At 33.7% G+C, this 18,581-nt stretch overlaps 2 protein-coding genes across 2 annotated transcripts; both read right to left on the bottom strand.

Moving 5' to 3' along the window:
* Positions 1 to 2,441: 2,441 nt before the first annotated feature.
* LOC135140175 (sugar transporter SWEET1-like) lies at positions 2,442 to 3,422 on the bottom strand. The gene is made up of 4 exons (XM_064070605.1): positions 3,229 to 3,422; positions 2,980 to 3,181; positions 2,653 to 2,931; positions 2,442 to 2,604 (listed from the first exon to the last, which is right to left on the bottom strand). The coding sequence occupies exons 1-4, from the start codon at positions 3,303 to 3,305 to the stop codon at positions 2,506 to 2,508; spliced, it is 657 nt and encodes a 218-aa protein (XP_063926675.1). The 5' UTR covers positions 3,306 to 3,422; the 3' UTR covers positions 2,442 to 2,505.
* A 222-nt stretch (positions 3,423 to 3,644) lies between these two features.
* Positions 3,645 to 18,357, bottom strand: LOC135140165 (cell division control protein 42 homolog). The gene is made up of 3 exons (XM_064070596.1): positions 17,894 to 18,357; positions 10,939 to 10,997; positions 3,645 to 4,423 (listed from the first exon to the last, which is right to left on the bottom strand). The coding sequence occupies exons 1-3, from the start codon at positions 18,132 to 18,134 to the stop codon at positions 4,037 to 4,039; spliced, it is 687 nt and encodes a 228-aa protein (XP_063926666.1). The 5' UTR covers positions 18,135 to 18,357; the 3' UTR covers positions 3,645 to 4,036.
* Between the last annotated feature and the right edge of the window lie 224 nt (positions 18,358 to 18,581).

The following is an 18,581-nucleotide window of genomic DNA, read 5'->3' on the forward strand; positions in this document are numbered from 1 at the left end:
ATCTCAAAAAATTGAACAATCGACATTTCAAAAATTCAGAAAATTGAAAAATTAAAATATAGAAGAACTTAAAACTCGACAAATTGAAAAATCTAGAATTTTAAAAATTGAAAAATTAAAATATCGAAAAGGTGAAATATAAAACAGTCGAAAAATTGAAAATTCTGAAGTTTAGAAAACGAAAAACTGAAAATCCGGAAAATAAAAAATCGAAAAATCTGGAAGTCGAAAAATCTAAAAGTCGAAGAATCAAAATATTGGAAAATCCGAAAACCGAAAGAAATATCAAAAAATTGGAAAATTGGGATATCGAAAAACCAAAAAAGCAAAGTTGAAAAATGAAGAATTGAAGAACTAAAAAAATCGAAACTTTGAGAACTCGAGAAATGGGAAAATCAAAAATAGATTAATTGAGAAATTGGAAAAGTGAAAATTTAGCAACGTCAAAATTTGAAAAATTGAAAAATAAAAATACTGAAGAACTGAAAAATCAAAAAATCAAGAAATCGAAAAATCTAAAATTTAAAACATTAAACAATTAAAATATCGCAAAATTAAAAAATCCCGAAATCCAAACATCAAAAAACCAAAAAATAAAAATTCGAAAATCTGAAATTTAAAAATCGAAAAACTGAAAAATCGAGAATTTGAAACTCCCGAATCTAAAAAATTGAAAAGCCCAAAAGTAAAAAATCGAAAAACCGAGAAATCCAAAAATCGAAAAATTAAAAACTGAGATATCGAGAAATCGAGGAGTGGAAAGCCGAGAAGAAAAGTTAAAAATTGAAAAATTGATAAATCGAGAAATGAACAATCGGAACATCCAAACATCTGAATTCGGTAAATCGAGAAATCAAAAAATTGAAAAATCGAAAAATTTTAAATAAGAAAAATTGGAAAAATTTAAAAACTCTGAAAATTGAAAAATTGAAACATTGAAGAACTGAAAACTTGTGAAATCGAAAAACCCAGAATTTTAAAAATTGAAAAATTAAAACATCGAAAAGTTAAAAAATTGAGAAATCGAAAGATAGAATAATCGAAAAATGGAAAAATCCAAAGTATAACGAAAATCTGAAAACCCAAAAAGTCAAAAATCCGGGAGTCAAAAAATTGAAATATTAAAAAATTCCAAAACTGAAAGAAATATATAAAACATTGAGAAATTAAAAAAGTGAGAAATCGAAAAACTAAGAAGCCAAAAATCGTAAGCTTAAAAACTCGAAAAAAGAAGAATTGAAAAAATGGAAACTTTGGGAAGTCGAGAAATAGGAAAACAAAAAAAAAATAGTTCAGAAATCGGAAAATTGTTAAAATTTGACAATCTGAAAAATCGAAATATTTAAAAATCGTAAAATTGAAGAGGAAAAAAACTTGAGAAGTCGTATCATTGAAAATTGAGAAATCGAAAAAAAAAAATCAAAAAATCGAAAATTTGAAGAATGGAAAAATTGAAAAAGCCCAAAATTGAAATATTGGGAAATTGAGACATTTACAATCGAAAAATCGAGAAATCGAGAAGCCGAACAATCCCAATAGCGTATTTATAGACCACAAGTTCAGGACTACGCTACTTTTTAATATTTAAATAACAGATCAATTTTGACTAACGATTTAAATAAGGGTTAAAATCGTTCGCATCGTTGACAATAGTTTTATTACTGCTATTGTCAGCTGGGCAAGTTTATTTCTCGGTTTGCAGGTAAAGCAGAGTACGGAACTAAAATATTTATCAATATTGAAAGAAAACAAACAATATGATGTTGTTCAAGAACTTTGTTCACTTATTTGTTGTAAAGTCAGTAGATGGTCGAAACGGGTTAGTTCTTCGTAGTGGATGTGAATCAGCTTTAACGAAAGTCGGCTTATAGATAACATAAATCGCTTAGAGTCGATATTGGCCCGAGTGCGCTCTGGTCTGTGGATCAAACAAGTTCTCAATTGATGATTTCTGTAAAATATATGAAAAAATATTAAATTACCGGGTTGAAGATCACGTCCTGGAATTAGATAATTCTTTTAAGACCATACTTTTAGTGCACATTTTGCAATACTACAATGCTTCATATTAATAATGGTGAATTCATTTTCAATTGGTGTTGTTTGTATTTAATTTTGGCTATGTAGGCAACCAACAATACTCCAATGTTATCTATCTTTACAGGTCGATACGGTTTTTAAGTTTCAAGGGATCTAGGCTACCAGTTGATCGCGTCGCCTGGTTTCTAAGGATTAAAAATTTGACAGTTTTTGATATATGAACTTAACCTACATCCATATTTTATTGTATGATTGATAATTTATTTTATTGTTTTATTTATTTTATGAACACTTAGTATACCCTTGAGATTACCGTATAAAGTATTAATTACCACGACTAAAGTTCGTATCGTTTCTAAAATAAAGTGAGAATGCTTTATTTTATTCAGTAGTAAAAACGCTTATCTTAAAATGTTACTTGCTGACAGTTTATTTGTTTTAAATATAAATATTTACAAGTAAAAATCAGATAAATTCACTATTATATCCTTTGGGTGTTGAGGGGTATAAACAAAACAGCGTCAACTGGAATCCTGACAGAACACAACCCAGGAAATTGGGTATCTGAAATAGAATTGCTGACATTCATGGTTAGGATTTTAATACCAGTACCTGTATAAACTTATCTTCAAGAATAATCCCATACAGCAACCACTGCAACGACGTTATAAAACTGGCCAAAATAATTGGAAAAGGCAAACTTTCAGTACTTTTCATTTTAATTACATGTAAGAGAGACGCTAATGGCGCAGCAAAAAACAAAATAGTCACAATGCAGCAAACAATCCCCAGACATTTCTTAGCTTCTTCAAAACTCTCCTGATTTTGTACATACAACAACGTCGCAACCAAAACAGCAGTACACCCAACTGTCTGCCGTAACACCATCGACTACAAACAAACCATCAAAAGCCAAACCCACCACACATCCAAACCTACCTTCTTTATACTATAAATAAAAAACGTCACGACATAGGCGAAAAACAAGCTCGCCCCTATCGTATTCACTAAAATTATGGAACTATCATCAATGTAAAACCCGTAACGCAACCATAAACTAGTCGATAAACATCCACTAATGAAGGGGAATGGAGAAATGTCACCTGTACTTTTATTTCGAGCGATTTTCAAGCAAATCAACCTGAAAGAACCCACTTAAATTCATTCAATATAAGATAAGGCACTTACGTTCCACTTAAAAACTGTAAGATCGTCGAGATAGATGCTGTCGGCGCTATTATGTTTTTTAATTCGTCTAAACTCATTACTGCACATCTTTTGTCAGTGCGACGCGTCAAGCTATGATAAAAATGTAATTTCTGATAAGAGTCTCAGCCTAACAAGCAAACTTGGCAGCATTGAATTGTAGAAAAAGCAAAGTGGCAGTGGACGTAGGCAACCAGTGATTCAGCTCATCTGTTCGAAGGAGCGGGTTTTTTGAATTAGGTCCTAAATTTATCAATACAGGCGAGATATACTTAGACCAGAACTCTTGTACGGAGTAAAATTTCATTACGACAAATCCCCTCCTTCAGTTAAACCCTCATAAAAATTAGTGGAAGTCAGTAGATGCCTCTCTCCTTGAACAATAAAAAAAACTCCAGTTTAATAAATAAATGTTTTAATTTAAAACACTTTCATTAATGTAACACTTTCAGTTGCCATATTCTTTTAAATATATCCTACATCTATGAATTAAAAATAAGAGTATCAACCTAAGACTGCTGATGTATTGATATTGATCCTATTCTGGCGAATTCAACCAATGATAAAATTTGAGCGTTTTAATTGAGTCCACCATGGCCCATGACCATGCAGTGCCAATAAAATAAAATACACTTTAAAGATAACCACTAATTATACTAATTTGACATAACGATACTATCACAAAGTGGAAGAACATGCCATGCTCACGTAATACTAAAAAGAGAGAACCCAGCTTCTGACAACTCGCCACAAACCAGTGGAATGTCTTTAACGCATGTTTCAAATACAATTAAAAACAACAAAGCTTCCGCCAGAGTTTCTTTTTCTTGCGGTTCCTCAAAGCCAGAGTGATGGCCAGATCGAAAGCTTCCTTTAAATGATAACAGTCCTTGGCTGACGTCTCGACGTAGGGCGCGTTGAGCCTTTCCGCTAGGTCGGAGGCTTCGGACGGAGATACTGGACGTTGTCGGCGCATTCTTAGACCGTGAAGAATATCGGCGTTTTCGCGAAGATCACTTTGGGTTCCCACTAGGACCGCGGCGGCTCCGAGTCTTGTCAGTTCTTCGGCCCAGCGGGTGCATGCGGAATGGAAAGAAGAGGGTTTTACCACGGAAAAGCAGAGGATGAAGACGTCGGCGCCGGGGTAGCAGAGGTTACGTAGAGGGATTAAATCGTCCTGGAAATAGAAAAATATATTAAAACACACACAATCGCGTAAACAAACATATTAATTACAGCTTCGGCGTCGGTTTCTTTAATTGGAGTTTTATTGTAAATTTCGAAATAATTTAGCCACAAAACAAATAATATAATTTCTTGCTCTAGTCAATTAAGATAAAAAATGGGCCCGTCGGGAAGTCCACAAACAAACCATCTCGTGTTGTTTTTAATCGGCAAGCGTTTGTTCGTTGGGCTACTATTCACGAGGAAGTTCTTTATTGTGGCGCTTGGTCATGTTTTGTGTTACTGATGTAATATTTAGATTTGGACCCCCATAATCTACCGCGGAATTTGCTTCATAGAGATAAACGTTATTTGTTGTGCAACATTTATTTTTTTTTTATGGCGCTGAACCTAATAAATGACGCCCCATAATTCGAGGTAAAAATAATCACGCAACTTGAATAAATCTTCGTGTTGGACCATGGACCGTTTTAGAGAAGTTACAAGTGGGTCAACTTTTACTCGTGCCAAAAGAAAGGTTTTTTTTTAGTTTGGCGAGTTTTTGGAACGAGATTGTTTGATAATGTTGGTCTAGGGTGGAATTAATTTGAATAAAAAAGGTGCAAGAGGTGCGCTTCTAGTTTGAGTCATTGCTGTTTACCGCATGTTCTTTCACAAAGACCACAGGTCTATTTTCGTGTACCTGCATGAGTAAGAGAACTCTTGGATGAATCATTCGGTGGCCGAAGGTTTCTTTTATCCCAATTTATGACAAAGTGGGTATATTTTACCTCTAGTCATTGGCGCCGGGTGCATAGGGGGCTAACAAAATGCAAAATAAAAATAGTTATTATTTCCGGATTATAAGCTAATTTCATGGTTGCAGAATACGGAAACGTCAGTCGCTCTTTTCCGCCTGTTTGTCTGTCTTATACGACAGACAATTTCCGAAACTACTGAACTGATTCCCTGTCATCTACTGTAAGATTATTATTAGCATGTTAAAAAATAGTTATCACAAATTTGTAATCAGTAAAGTATTTTCCCGTAACCTGTTTTTTCAACAAAGTGAATTCATTCACTTATTATTTTATCTAAATTGATTATGTACATACATAGACATTATAGAATGTCCTGATCGTAAGTGTATGATTAATGAAATAGGCATTTATACGTGCATGACTATTTTTAAATTATAAATGTTTACACAATTTTATGGGAAATTTCGTCAAAATCAATGCACATATCACCGGACTTTATTAAATATTTAAGTGCGAAGTAAAACTTGATCCTAAAAATTTGATTTGTTAGTATGATCACGTAATCAATTAATTGCATAATTTGAGTTGATGACTCTTATATAAACCGGACTCGACATTGCTAAATTGAAATATTCATTTTATCTGTAATTTTATTAAAGAAATTTGTGGGAAGACAGAACTTCCCTTATCCCTGAAGTGCAGTCCAACAAATCCTGCTTCTTTGAAAAATTATAAAATTTATTTTTGCGTAATTTAACTTTTTTATGATAACATCTATGGAATAAAAACAATATAGAAAAAAACAAGGTGTCACCTTCTTAAAAAAAAGACAGTTGGGGCCCCGAGGTTTCACTTTCTTAAAAAGAGGACAGTTGGGGCCTTCGAGAAACTTTCACCTTCTTTAAAAAAGAGACAGATGGGACTCCTGAGAAGGTTTTACATTCTTAAAACAAGACAGTCGGTGCCCCTGAGAAGGTTTCACTTTCTTAAAAAAAAGCAGCTGGCGTCTCCTAGCTTTCACATTCTTAAAAAAAACAGTTGGGGCCCCCGAGAAAATTTCCTCTTCTTTCAAAAAAGGCAGTTGGGACCCCTAAGAAGTTTTCACATTCTTAAAAAAAAAATAAATAAACAGAATCTCCGAGAACGTTTCACAAAATCGAAAATTCCTTCGACATAAATTTCTGTCTAGAGACTGATTTTGGCAATTGATATACTCTTGAAAAAAATAAAGGGTGGGTGGGCGGGGCCAATACTTGCCAAGGTAAGACAGATTTTGCCAAATGATATACCCTCTACCCTTCATTTTCTTAGAGGGTATGTCATTTGGCAAAATCAGTGTTATCTTAGTAATAATACCCGTCCACTCGCCCTTCATTTTCTTAGAGAGTAGGTCATTTGCCAAAATCGGTCTTATTTTAGCAGGTACTAGCCCCGCCCACCCACCTTCTTTTTTCTTAGATGATATGTCACTTGCCAAAATCAGTTTTATCTTAGCAGGTACTAGCCCCGCCCACCCACCCTCTCTTTTCTTAGAGGATATGTGATTTGCCAAAATTAGCCTTATCTTGGCAATACGTCACATTTGTGTATTCAGGTCGTCAAAATATCTCTCTTCGAATTTTTTGTGGAATTTTAGGCAATATCGCGATAAGCTCAACTTTTCAATGCTCCCAAAGCAACATTTTGACTTTTTCTCGATGACTTTCGAAATTTAGCATTGATTTTTCTGTTGATTTCGATTTTCTGAAGTTTTACGAGGTTTCAGTTCTTAGAAAATTCTCATCGTTTTTCCAAAATCGCCAATATAAAATATTGCAATTTTTGAGACATTTTCAAAATTTGACTTTGAAACCGAATATTTCGAAAACCAGTTGTCCTTTTGATTTGGGATTTCTTTCACTAATAGACCGATCATTACTGCCTAAACATTATTTTTGTTATAATTTTTGGTCTCCTAGTTTTTCTAGAATTGGGCAAATACGTCCTTGGCAAAAATGCTGCGATAGTCTCGGAATTTTCGATGATAGTTCTCCATCTTGGTCCAAAAACATGTGAATTCAGCTGGTTAAAATCTATTGCTCAAAATTGTTTGTGAATTTTTAGGCAAAATCGACAAAGTGTAGTCCAAGAAGTCCCGCTTCATCAAATACCGCGTGATCAGAAATTAGTGGGTCTGTTGACAATCTTGGATTTTTAGTTAAAGTTGGTATCATGATGTTTTCTATTATTTCCAGTTGAATCTTTCTCAAAATTGACAGATTGTTGACATTTTACTTTCCGAGCGTAAGTTAAAAAAGTATAGTAATCAAGTCCATTGGACGAATAGCCACTTTTATATTTTCTTGACGTTTCATGACCCCTAGAATACGAAAAAAGTAGTCTTCCGTTTCCGTCCGTCTGTCTGTCTGTTCGTCTGGTGTCTGTATCCATTTTTAATAGACACAGAACTGCTGGAGTAAATTAGAAATATCATGTAGATGGTTAAATGCTAACCAAAATTTTGCTAATCATCCCCACCCACAATTTGATGACGTCATTTCAAAGAATTCTATGTTTATTTGATTTTACTATTATATAACAATATATGTAGTCCTAAAATGTGGTGTACGAATCCGCCTTGAGTTTTTCCCGGTCGTCCTCTAGTGATTACGAGTCAGGAATGCAGACCAGACTTCCCGCGTTTGATTCCAAACATTTTTTTCTCTTTTTCTCTCGCATTGTGTATTATCTATGTTTATGACGTCATAACAAATTTTTTATTGATGAAATTACACCACTTTCTCTTTATTTAAAAATAGAAAACCTTCGCGGGGTCGCCAAATGTCTTTTTTTTTTAAATAAAACCTTCACGGGGACGCCAAATTTCTTTTTTTAAGCATGTGAAACCTTCTCGGGCGTCCCAACTGTCTTTTTTTTTAATGTAAAACCTCGGGGGCCCAATCTATTTTTTTAATGTGAAACTTTCTCGGAGGTACCAACTGTCTTTTTTAAAAATGTAAAATCTTCTCAGGGGCGCCAAATGTCTTTTTTTATGTGAAACCTCGGGGGCCCCAATTATCTTTATTAAAAATGTAAAACCTTCCCGGGGGGCCCAAAGGTATTTTTTTTTAATGTGAAACCTTCTCGGGGGTCCCAACTGTCTTTTTTAAAAGTGTAAAACCTTCTCAGGGGCGTCAAATTTCTTTTTTTTTTAAGAATGTGAAACCTTCACGGGCGTCTCAATTGTCTTTTTTTTAATGTAAAACCTTCTTGGAGGCCCCAAATGTTTTTTTTTAATGTGAAACCTTCTCGGAGGTCCCAAATGTCTTTTTTAAAAATGTAAAACCTTCTCAGGGGCGCCGACTGTCTTTTTTATGTGAATTAATCTTCTCGGGGGTCCCAACTGCCTTTTTTTTTTTAAAGAAGAGGCAATTTTCTCGGGGGCCCCAAATATCTTTTTTAAGAATGTGATACCTTTCTTGGGGGTCACAATGGTCCTTTTTTAAAGACGCCGAAACCTTCTCGGGGGCCCCAATGTATTTTTTTAATGTGAAACCTTCTCAGAGGTCTCAACTGTCTTTTTTAAAAATGTAAAACCTTCTCAGGGGCGCTAAATGTCTTTTTTTATGTGAAACCTCGGGGGTCCCAATTATCTTTATTAAAAATGTAAAACCTTCCCGGGGGGCCCAAAGGTATTTTTTTTTTAATGTGAAACCTTCTCGGGGGTTCCAACTGTCTTTTTTTTAATGTAAAACCTTCTCGGAGGCCCCAACTGTCCTTTTTAAAAGTGTAAAACCTTCTCAGGGGGGCCAAATTTCTTTTTTTTAAGAATGTGAAACCTTTTCGGGCGTTTCAATTGTCTTTTTTTTTATGTAAAACCTTCTCAGGGGCGCCGAATGTCTTTTTTATGTGAAATCTTCTCGGTGGTCCCAACTGCCTTTTTTTTTAAAGAAGAGGCAATTTTCTCGGGAGCCCCAAATGTCTTTTTTAAGAATGTGATACCTTTCTTGGGGGTAACAATTGTCCTTTTTTAAAGACGGCGAAACCTTCTCGGAGGCCCCAATGTATTTTTTTAATGTAAAACCTTCTTGAAGGTCTCAACTGTCTTTTTTAAAAATGTAAAACCTTCCCGGGGGGCCCAAAGATATTTTTTTTTTAATGTGAAACCTTCTCGGGGGTTCCAACTGTCTTTTTTTTTAATGTAAAACCTTCTCGGAGGTCCCAACTGTCCTTTTTAAAAGTGTAAAACCTTCTCAGGGGCGCCAAATTTCTTTTTTTTTAAGAATGTTAAACCTTCTCGGGCGTTTCAATTGTCTTTTTTTTTAATGTAAAACCTTCTTGGAGGCCCCAAATGTCTTTTTTAAAAATGTAAAACCTTCTCAGGGGCCCCAAATGTCTTTTTTAAGAATGTGAAACTTTCTTGGGGGTCACAATTGTCCTTTTTTAAAGACGGCGAAACCGTCTCGGGGGCCCAAGTGTCTTTTTTTTAATATTAAATCTTTTCTTGGCTTCCAACTGTCTTTTTTTAAGAAGGGGAAATCTTTTTTTTCTATTACACTGTCACTAATACCTTCTATATTGTTTTTACTCCATAGAGGTTGTCACGAAAGAGTAAAAATAATTCCCCAAAATCAATTTTTTTAATTTTTCAGAGAAGCAGTATTTGTTGGACTGTACTTCTGAAGCGAGGGAAGTTCTATCCAAAAAAAACTTTCGACCAGTTTTTTAAATTTATCATATGTCACGATTGACATATCTATCACAGAATTACTGCCGTTATGTCAACATAAACGCATGAAAAGTTCACATTTTTGTTTAAAAATTACTGTCAATGATCACGCGGTTTTATAAAATTTGATTAGTCTACATTCAATTTTCACAATGACAGAACAATAGTCCAAGATTTCCTAGCCCCGATTGTATTTAAAGCAAATAACCAATGGAAAAAATGTAGGTGTTCTCAATTTCTCAGTACATGCTTAACATCGACTGTTTATATTTATAAAAAAATTCGACTGTTAACACGTTCAGATTACAAGCATCAGCGGATAAAATGAAATTTGATTTTGTCTCTTCAACGCAGAAGAGACGACTGATTAATCAATTAACCACACTCAGTTTTTTTTTCAAAAAACACTCACAAATTTGAAGAACATTTATTTATTCGGCAAACCATACTTTCAATAACTTTATGATATTTGTAAGATTTCACAGCATTCGATTTTACAATTTCATTTTTCGTAGTTTAGGGGTCATGAAACGTCGAGAAAAAACAAGTAAAGAATATTAAAGATTTTACTTACAATTTTTACGTATTTAAACACTTAACGCGTCTTTTCTCCACGACTCGTATTTCCCCATACATTAATTGATTAAATCGCGCATTGCACGAATTAAATGCCAGAGGAGTTAAAACCCAAATTATGCTCATAAACATTTCTTCGAATAACTATAATTTAAAGCTTTATTAGAAGGTCGAATTGTAAACAAATTTATGCTTTCATAAACACTAAATGCAATTAGAGACTTTTAACATGGGAATTTTTACCGATCACTTGATGCTCATTAACAAATTGTTCCACAGTTTAGGTACCTACCAAATTAATTTACTTAGCACATTTTATTTTTACTTCATTAAATTAAAAACACACACAAACACAGTAAACGCGGATTGTTTTAATTTTTCAAGTTAGAACCCGCACCATCTAAAGAGTCGACGCCTATGCCTCTAAAAGGCGAAGGAACCCACAATACCACACACCATCACACATAAAGAAAAAACGTTTACCTCGCCAGCTGTATCGCAGAGATCCAGTCTAATTGGCTTTCCGTCCACCTGTACCTCGACTGAAACAAACAAAAGATACATTAGGTCGTTGAAAGCTTCGAACCTACCAGTAGATCACATCCGATATTTTTAAAATTGTTGATCGCGTAAAACGCTTGAGCGGCAGGTGACAGGATATTCGTGACAAGAACGAAATTAAAAAATTCCGTCACATTATGACTGGAAATGACCGAATTCGAAATTATATGCGTCATGGCAATTACAGCACTTCAGTCAGTTCAGCTCTATTATTTTTTTATGAAAAACGAATCAATATTTATTCGCCAAAAACTTATTGTTTCATGTTTATCGGAAAAAAACCTTTTGCAAACCGTGAGTCACTCGATTATAGTAAAGATAAATAGATTTGATAAAAAAAGCAATTAAACATTACGTGTGTTTTGAGAAATTATTGCAACACCGTTTTTTATGCGTCTAGAATTTCGATAAAATGCAAGCTTTTGTATACAATGTGTGAAAACGGTTGCTGACCCCTATGTATAACACACGACAAAGGAGGCCGCTTTTACGCGAATCGCGTAAATGCATTACTTTTTACGTGTTTTTTATGAATTAATAACGTCGGAAACGACCATAATAAAAGTGAATAATGACGATAATATTGCACAGCGATAAGGTAATGATCCATGCCGTGGCTTCGTTAAAATTTTCGAACGAAGTGCGAAAGTTATCACAGCTAATTAATGACTAAAGTTTCCGGGGATCGACCGCACTGAAGATCGAGCTTTGTGTGCAACGAAATGGATTCTTAGAATTTTGGTTCATCAACTAGTTTTCTAAATTAAGAAATACAAAAAGTGGTTTTGAAGTCAAAACATTTAAGTTATACTAAAAACAAACACAAAATAGATGTATTATAAATGTTTCTGTTATTTAATACCGGTGTACTTTACAGGAGACTTGCTTAATATCTTTGTTTCCAGAGCGGTGATAAGCTGTTTCAGAGATAATCGATAACATAAATCGGCGACTCTAAAAAAAGCTTATTGTTATGAACTAAATATCGCATCTAAGGTTATGGTTTTTCGATGCAGGTGACTTATTAATGTTTGTCTTGAGATGACATCATTTCTTTTTAGAATGGATAAATACATAATTTTGGTTAATGGTAATATCTTATCAAAATTTAGAGATAAAGTGCACAATTTGGGTCGTTCTAATTGATTTTTTAACACAATCCAATAAAAGTGTCCAATCATTAAAAAAGGAGAATTTTATATTGCACACTTGAATTGATATTTACTCGACAATGTTTAGAAACGATGATATCAATTCTTTATAAAGGATAAATATACAAATGATAGCAAATCTTCACGATAATCTTAAAGTACATCTAGAATTGTAAAATAAAAGCATCTTCAGACTACAGACTTTGGTCCTAATGTTAATTCGGTTTTACTTCCTAAGGTATAGTCTATTTAAGTTGCCATGTAAATTGATTATGAATTTTTTTTCGGAAAATGTTGGCTCAGAAATCTAGTCATCTTTTTCAAAAACGGACGTCGAAGTCGTAGGTAAACATTTTATGTTCGAGTCCATCCTTGGTACAAGGATCAAAATGCATAGCAAATTTGGATGAACAAACATTTATAATTACTGTGCACATACAGGGTGAGTCACTAACGCGCGTTTCTCGATATTTCATTAATTTTTAGAAGTAGATTCATTTTGATGCGATATTGCTACGTTATTCCAATTTTCTTGAAATTTTTAGAAATGAAAGGGTTCAAACATGGGTTATTTTTAAAGTCTATCTTTCAATATTTTGTGGAGAAGTACGCACTTTGTTGTGGCATACGTGAAAATAAATTTTCATTTACAGAGTGTTTAAATTCTTTTAAATATTATAATTTTCAAATATCGATATTCCAGTTTTTTCTGTATTTTATTACTGCATCTTATAATATTCTTTGTTTTCTTTCTCCTTTGTGAAGTATTGTCAATATTTAGAATTGATGGTTACTGCGATTTTTGTTTTAAGAGACACAAGTGTAATAAAATACAGGGTGTTGCATGTGAAAAAAATTGAAGTATCGATATTTGAAAATTGAATAATAATATTTTGCAATATAACTTTGAAACCACAAAACCGATTGCTCTGAAATCTTGTAAATACACTGCCCGACAAAAAAAACCCGGACACTTGATTTTTTTGTGATTACTTGTAATTGGTCGAACTTTTGTTAAAAATATTCCTTAATCCTTAATGAATTCATTAATAGGAAATATAACTTTATTCTAGAACAATTCCTTTATTGCTCAACATCTTCTCTTTTATTTTTCTAGCCTTTTAATACTTTTTCGCGAAATTTCACTATTTTATTTTTTTAAATACATACTTGGTTTTTAACCTAAAATTTTGATTTTTTTTCCCAAAATCTCGTCTTTATTTTTTCTGAAGATTTTTACCAATTTTCAAGTTTTCATATTTTTCATAAGATTATAACCCTTTTTTCAAAATTTGTATGTATTTCTCACAATTTTGACTTCTTTTCAAAAGCCTTTTGATATTTTGGTCCCAGCCATCAAATTTTGCGACCTTAACTTCCTTTAAGTTTGGACTTTAAGGTTTCAATATCTAAAAAAAGTTTTCGTTATGATTAATTTTGCAACATCTCTTTTTTCCTAGCATTTTAGTATTTTTTTCCCGAAATTTCACTTTAAAATTTTATTTTTTTTATTTATTTTTTTGAAATATTTGTCTCTTAATAACTTAAATTTTGATATTTTTTCAAAGTCTCATCTTTTCTGAAGAGTTCTTTTGTTAATTTTAAATTTTTCATCACTTTGAGTGCGTCCACAAAAGTTCAGATTCATTCTTAATTTTTTACTAATGATCAATTTTTCAATTGATATACGCTTTTTTCAAAATTTTGACTTCTTTTCCACAGCCTTTTGATATTTTTTTCGAAAGCATCAAGTTTTAAGATCTTAATTTCCTTTAAATTTCGAGTTCAAGGTTTTCAGATCCGATCAAAAGTTTTCGCTTTGACTTTTTGTTCAACATCTTTTCTTTATTTTTGTAGGTTTTTAATATTTTTTCTCGAAATTTCACTTCAAAACTTCGTTTTATTAGTTTTTTTGAAATGTTTGGCTTTTAACAAACTAAAATTTTCTTTCTTTAAAAAAAATTATAACACTAAAGGTTAGCGTAAATTTACAAATATTCAAATGTCAGGGTTTTTTGTCTGGCAGTGTATTTTAAGGTTATCGTAATCATAGTAAATGGTTAAGCAAAATTTAGTCGTTTATCTCCTTCAAAAAAATTGATGACGTTATTTCAAAATTTTGCCGAATAAATCCTACCCAAAATGTGCAAAATATGACAACTCTATCCTTGTGATTAAAAAAATTAAATAAGTTTAACTTTTCCTTATTGAGTCTTCAATAAAAAGACAATAGCCCCGCCCACCCACCCTCTTTTCGTTCTCATGACTACTCTTAATACTGTTAACTAATGACAACATTATTATTTTATTCTTAGGCAAATCTATTGAACCGTTGGTGAGAAAATAGATCAGTTGTTAAACAAAGTATCTAGAAAATATTAAGCCGGTGTTAAATAAGCAAACCAGAGGTGAGCATCATATTTACAAAGCAAGATTGTTGATGCTCCTCCCACTCGCATAAGCTCCACCTTAATAAATCATTTCATTGGCCTGCAGATGAACGACTGTTTGCAATTATACCTCATTGTGTCTACATGATGTTTTATTATTTAAGTGTAAACGTTGACGACAAAATCGTTAAAAAAATTAAATTTACCAAAAAATATATTTTATTAAGAGAAAATTTGCAATCTTATAGATCCTATTTATCTCAGAACTAATAAAATGAATGATCAAAACCGAGTAGGGGTGGGCGGGCGGGGCCAATTTTTACTCCGTTTAAAAAATCTTAAATTCTACCGTTTGTCAAAACAGAATTCATATCCCATTTTACAATAAGCAAATAATAGCCCCGCCCACCCACCCCTTCTTCATTCCAGTGACTGTACTTAATATTGCTCAGTCATATCTTAGCAAGTGCTAGCCCCACCCACCCGCCCTCTATTTTCTTAGGGGTGTTATTTGTCCAAATCGGTCTTATCTTGGTAGATACTAGCCCCACCCACCCACCCACCCTTTATTTTCTTAGAGAGTGTGTCATTTGTCAAAATCAGTTTTATCTTAGCAAGTACTAGCCCTGCCCACTCGTGCTGTTTTCATTCTAACGATTTTATTTCTGTTCAGTATAAGATTCACCTCTCATTCCGACCAGATAAAATAAATGAGCAAAACACAAGGCGGGGTGGGTGGGCGGGGCTAATTATATTCTTCTGTCGAATGGGAGTGGAAACTAATAGAATCTAGGATGCGAAAAATGTAAACAAAACGCTAATCGTAACTGCTTTTTATTTAAAAAAGTAATTTCTTGTATACAAAATTTATTTCTTATTTCAGAAGGAAAAAAGAAAACGGACGGGTGGGTGGGTGGGGCTAAGTTTAACTTTTCTTTCCTGAGTCTTTTATAAGTAAGTAATAGCCCCACCCACCTACTCCCCCTACGTTCCAGTGGCTACTCTGTTAATTAATAATAACATTATTATTTTATTAGTATCTTCAGCAAATCCATTAATCTATAAAAAATTATAAAAATTAATGAATGAGTCAATTTATTTTATTGATTAAATCGGGAACGACCCACTCCATTTTCCCAAAATTTGGGAATACAATACTGTTGTCATTAGTATAATAATAGAAATAACCTTCGACCAATTTTGTTATAAATACTATTAAAATTTGATTTAGCTGATACTACAACAAAAGGCGTACCTTCCACAAAATATTGTAAAACAGACTTTAAAAATACCCATATTGCGATTTTTTGTGAACACTTCCATTGCCAAAAATTTTCAGGAAAATTGGATAACGTGGCAACGTCGCATCGGAATTTCAAAAGTAAAGTTTGATGGTAAAGCCTAAGAAGAAGTCAATCAAAACATGTAAAAATATATAGGGTGTTTCATTTATAAAATGCTGTATAGTTGACGATTCTTTCAATTCTCAGGTGTGTTTCTTTTGGACATAACACACCCTTATTACATTATATTCTGTTGTTATTTTTTAACAATCGTTTTAAAATTCTTTTGAGTCCTTGCACATTATATTTTCAAACGTCTGTTGCCATCCAACGTCTTTTTAAAATTACTGAACCTATTTTTTTTCAAAGGACCAGAGTACGAGCAAACAACGAATCGAATCACAACATATCTAATAGGTGACTATTGTGTGAAAAACCAATCAGAATTATATGAAAAGTTGTTTCAATGTTTAAATTTGATATGTGAACTATTTTGTTAAATGCTTGTTGTTAAATTGAATTGTCATAGCAAAAACGTTATACGGCCAGGGAAAGGTTAATTATGTTATGACAAGAGTGACAAATGTCTTTGTATGTATAATAAATAAACTTTCTAAATTGCGCAAAGCTGTTTTTCAAAAGTATCTTTCGATATTGCATATTTATCCAGTGTCACTTTGAAGAGAGTTTTTGAAGAAATTAGGCATCTACAACATTTTTTCTGTTTGCGATTCCTGGAGGTATTCAACACCTACCACATTCGCCTGGAGGAATCAGCCGACTACTACATTTTTAACTGCACACCACGATTGATTCCACAGTCTTTCAGCTTTAAAATAACGAAAATTGGGAACGTACAGAATTGATAATTGAATTTGAAAAAAATATTCGGCTAGGCAAGATCACGACATTACCAGAATGTCAACAGTTTAATGATCTTATGGATGACGCATCCAGTTATTTAGTGGAGGCAGATAATGGATTTTGATATCTGCTTGCAATTTCAGGAAACTCGTTAAGCTATTTCATAGAAAACCGATATCTTAATTTTTGTCAAACATCCTGCCAAAACAAAAGCTGCCAGAACGTACTTTTCCGCAATAACTTATTAAATATTTCTCTGACGTTATCAAAGGGAGATGAATAAACTTTGGTTAATATTCTGTAAACCCTAATCTGTGATAAGCTGTAAAATCTGAGAGTCGGACCCAACCTTGTTTGTTTAAGTTAATTCGCAACCTATAAAGTTGTGGTAGACGTTTTGATCTTTTGACGTCATCGATTTTTTGGGGATGGACAAAAAATTTTGATTAGTGTTGCACCACTTTCACGAATATGTTAGAGGATATCTAATTATCAAGGTAATGCGGTAGTTTCGGGTATTACCTGTCTAATAAAATCGCCTACAAACTACAAACGAAAATTGTATTAATTCAATGGTGCACCATTTCCATATTCCTTCAAAATTACAACGAACTTATTCCAGTTAATAAACCCGGCGACTTTTATCACTGTCCCTATTTAGCGCAAGTCAAAAGGTTAAACACCCCGACCTTATCACCTCGTTTGTTGCAATAATTACCATTATTAAACTCATAAAAAATTCAATTTATCCACATACTGAGCAACTCTAGAGCACCACTCTCCTGGGAAAGGCACGATCTAGTGAAACCTGAATCATACACTATAAAAAATTAACAACTCTCTTACTACTAATAATAATAATAATAACAGTGGTGTGGGGCCGCCAGCCAGCGTGACGCGCACACTTTGTTTGAAACAGCCTGTACATCGTCGTTCTTATTCATCGCTGGCCGCGATTAGCGTTGTGCAAATTTGCATACGTACTTAATAGGCACTTTGAAACTCCTGTATAAATATGGATATGAAAAGAATGGCTCCGTAAAGGCATGAATGTGTCTACAACGTACAAGACCAAAGCAAGGTCACGTCACAGCCTTCTTTCGACCTTTCAGCCCCGCTTTCCTCGCGAGCAGGTAGAGGAACACGGTCAAAAAAAAGGTCGATTTCGTAATCACCCATTCGAACTTACCGTTGTAATTGTCGTAGGCTGTCGGGACATACTCGCTGGGAAAGCTGTCGTTACTGTAGGACACCGCCAGTGCCGTTTTCCCGACTTCTTTGTCTCCGACGATAACGCACTTGATTTTGTTCTTGCACTTGCCTTTCGTCTTGGATTTCCGGGAGGCGCCGCTCGAGAATATCACAGGTGTTTCGTGGGTCAGAAGGGGTTGTTTTGTGTAATGAAGGTTCACGTTACATTGAGGAGTCATCTTGATCGACAAGAAGGGATGACCATAGTCGGGTAGGACGAGAGGTTGGAGGGTGGTTAGTGGTAGCGAGACTTGGAGGGTTAGTTGGTTTGTTTTTGTGGTGATGATATGTTTTGGGGGTGCATGTCACTTTTCACTTGACAACACGGAGATCACAGACACTTTGTCATTTTGACTTCTAGATACAACTAACGTCAGCGGACGAATGACTGGATTGGTGGATTGGCGTGTAGATGAGGTTTTCACCTGTGTCTGGGCGCAGCTGGCTACATCTAGTGACAAATCTAGAAGATTTTTTAGATTTCTGTAATTTTATAAATATTTTCAAAATTATTTAGTTAAATGTTGCGACATTAGCATCTATATTTTGACTCTTTCAAAATTTCGTTACGTTTTTTTTTCGAATGTAAAATATATTGTGTATACATATATGTATTCCAAGTTGCA

This window comes from Zophobas morio, unplaced genomic scaffold (genome assembly GCF_036711695.1).
Source record: "Zophobas morio isolate AGI-343-1 ecotype UQ-CSIRO unplaced genomic scaffold, CSIRO_AGI_Zmor_V1 ptg000004l, whole genome shotgun sequence".
Taxonomy (NCBI): domain Eukaryota; kingdom Metazoa; phylum Arthropoda; class Insecta; order Coleoptera; family Tenebrionidae; genus Zophobas; species Zophobas morio.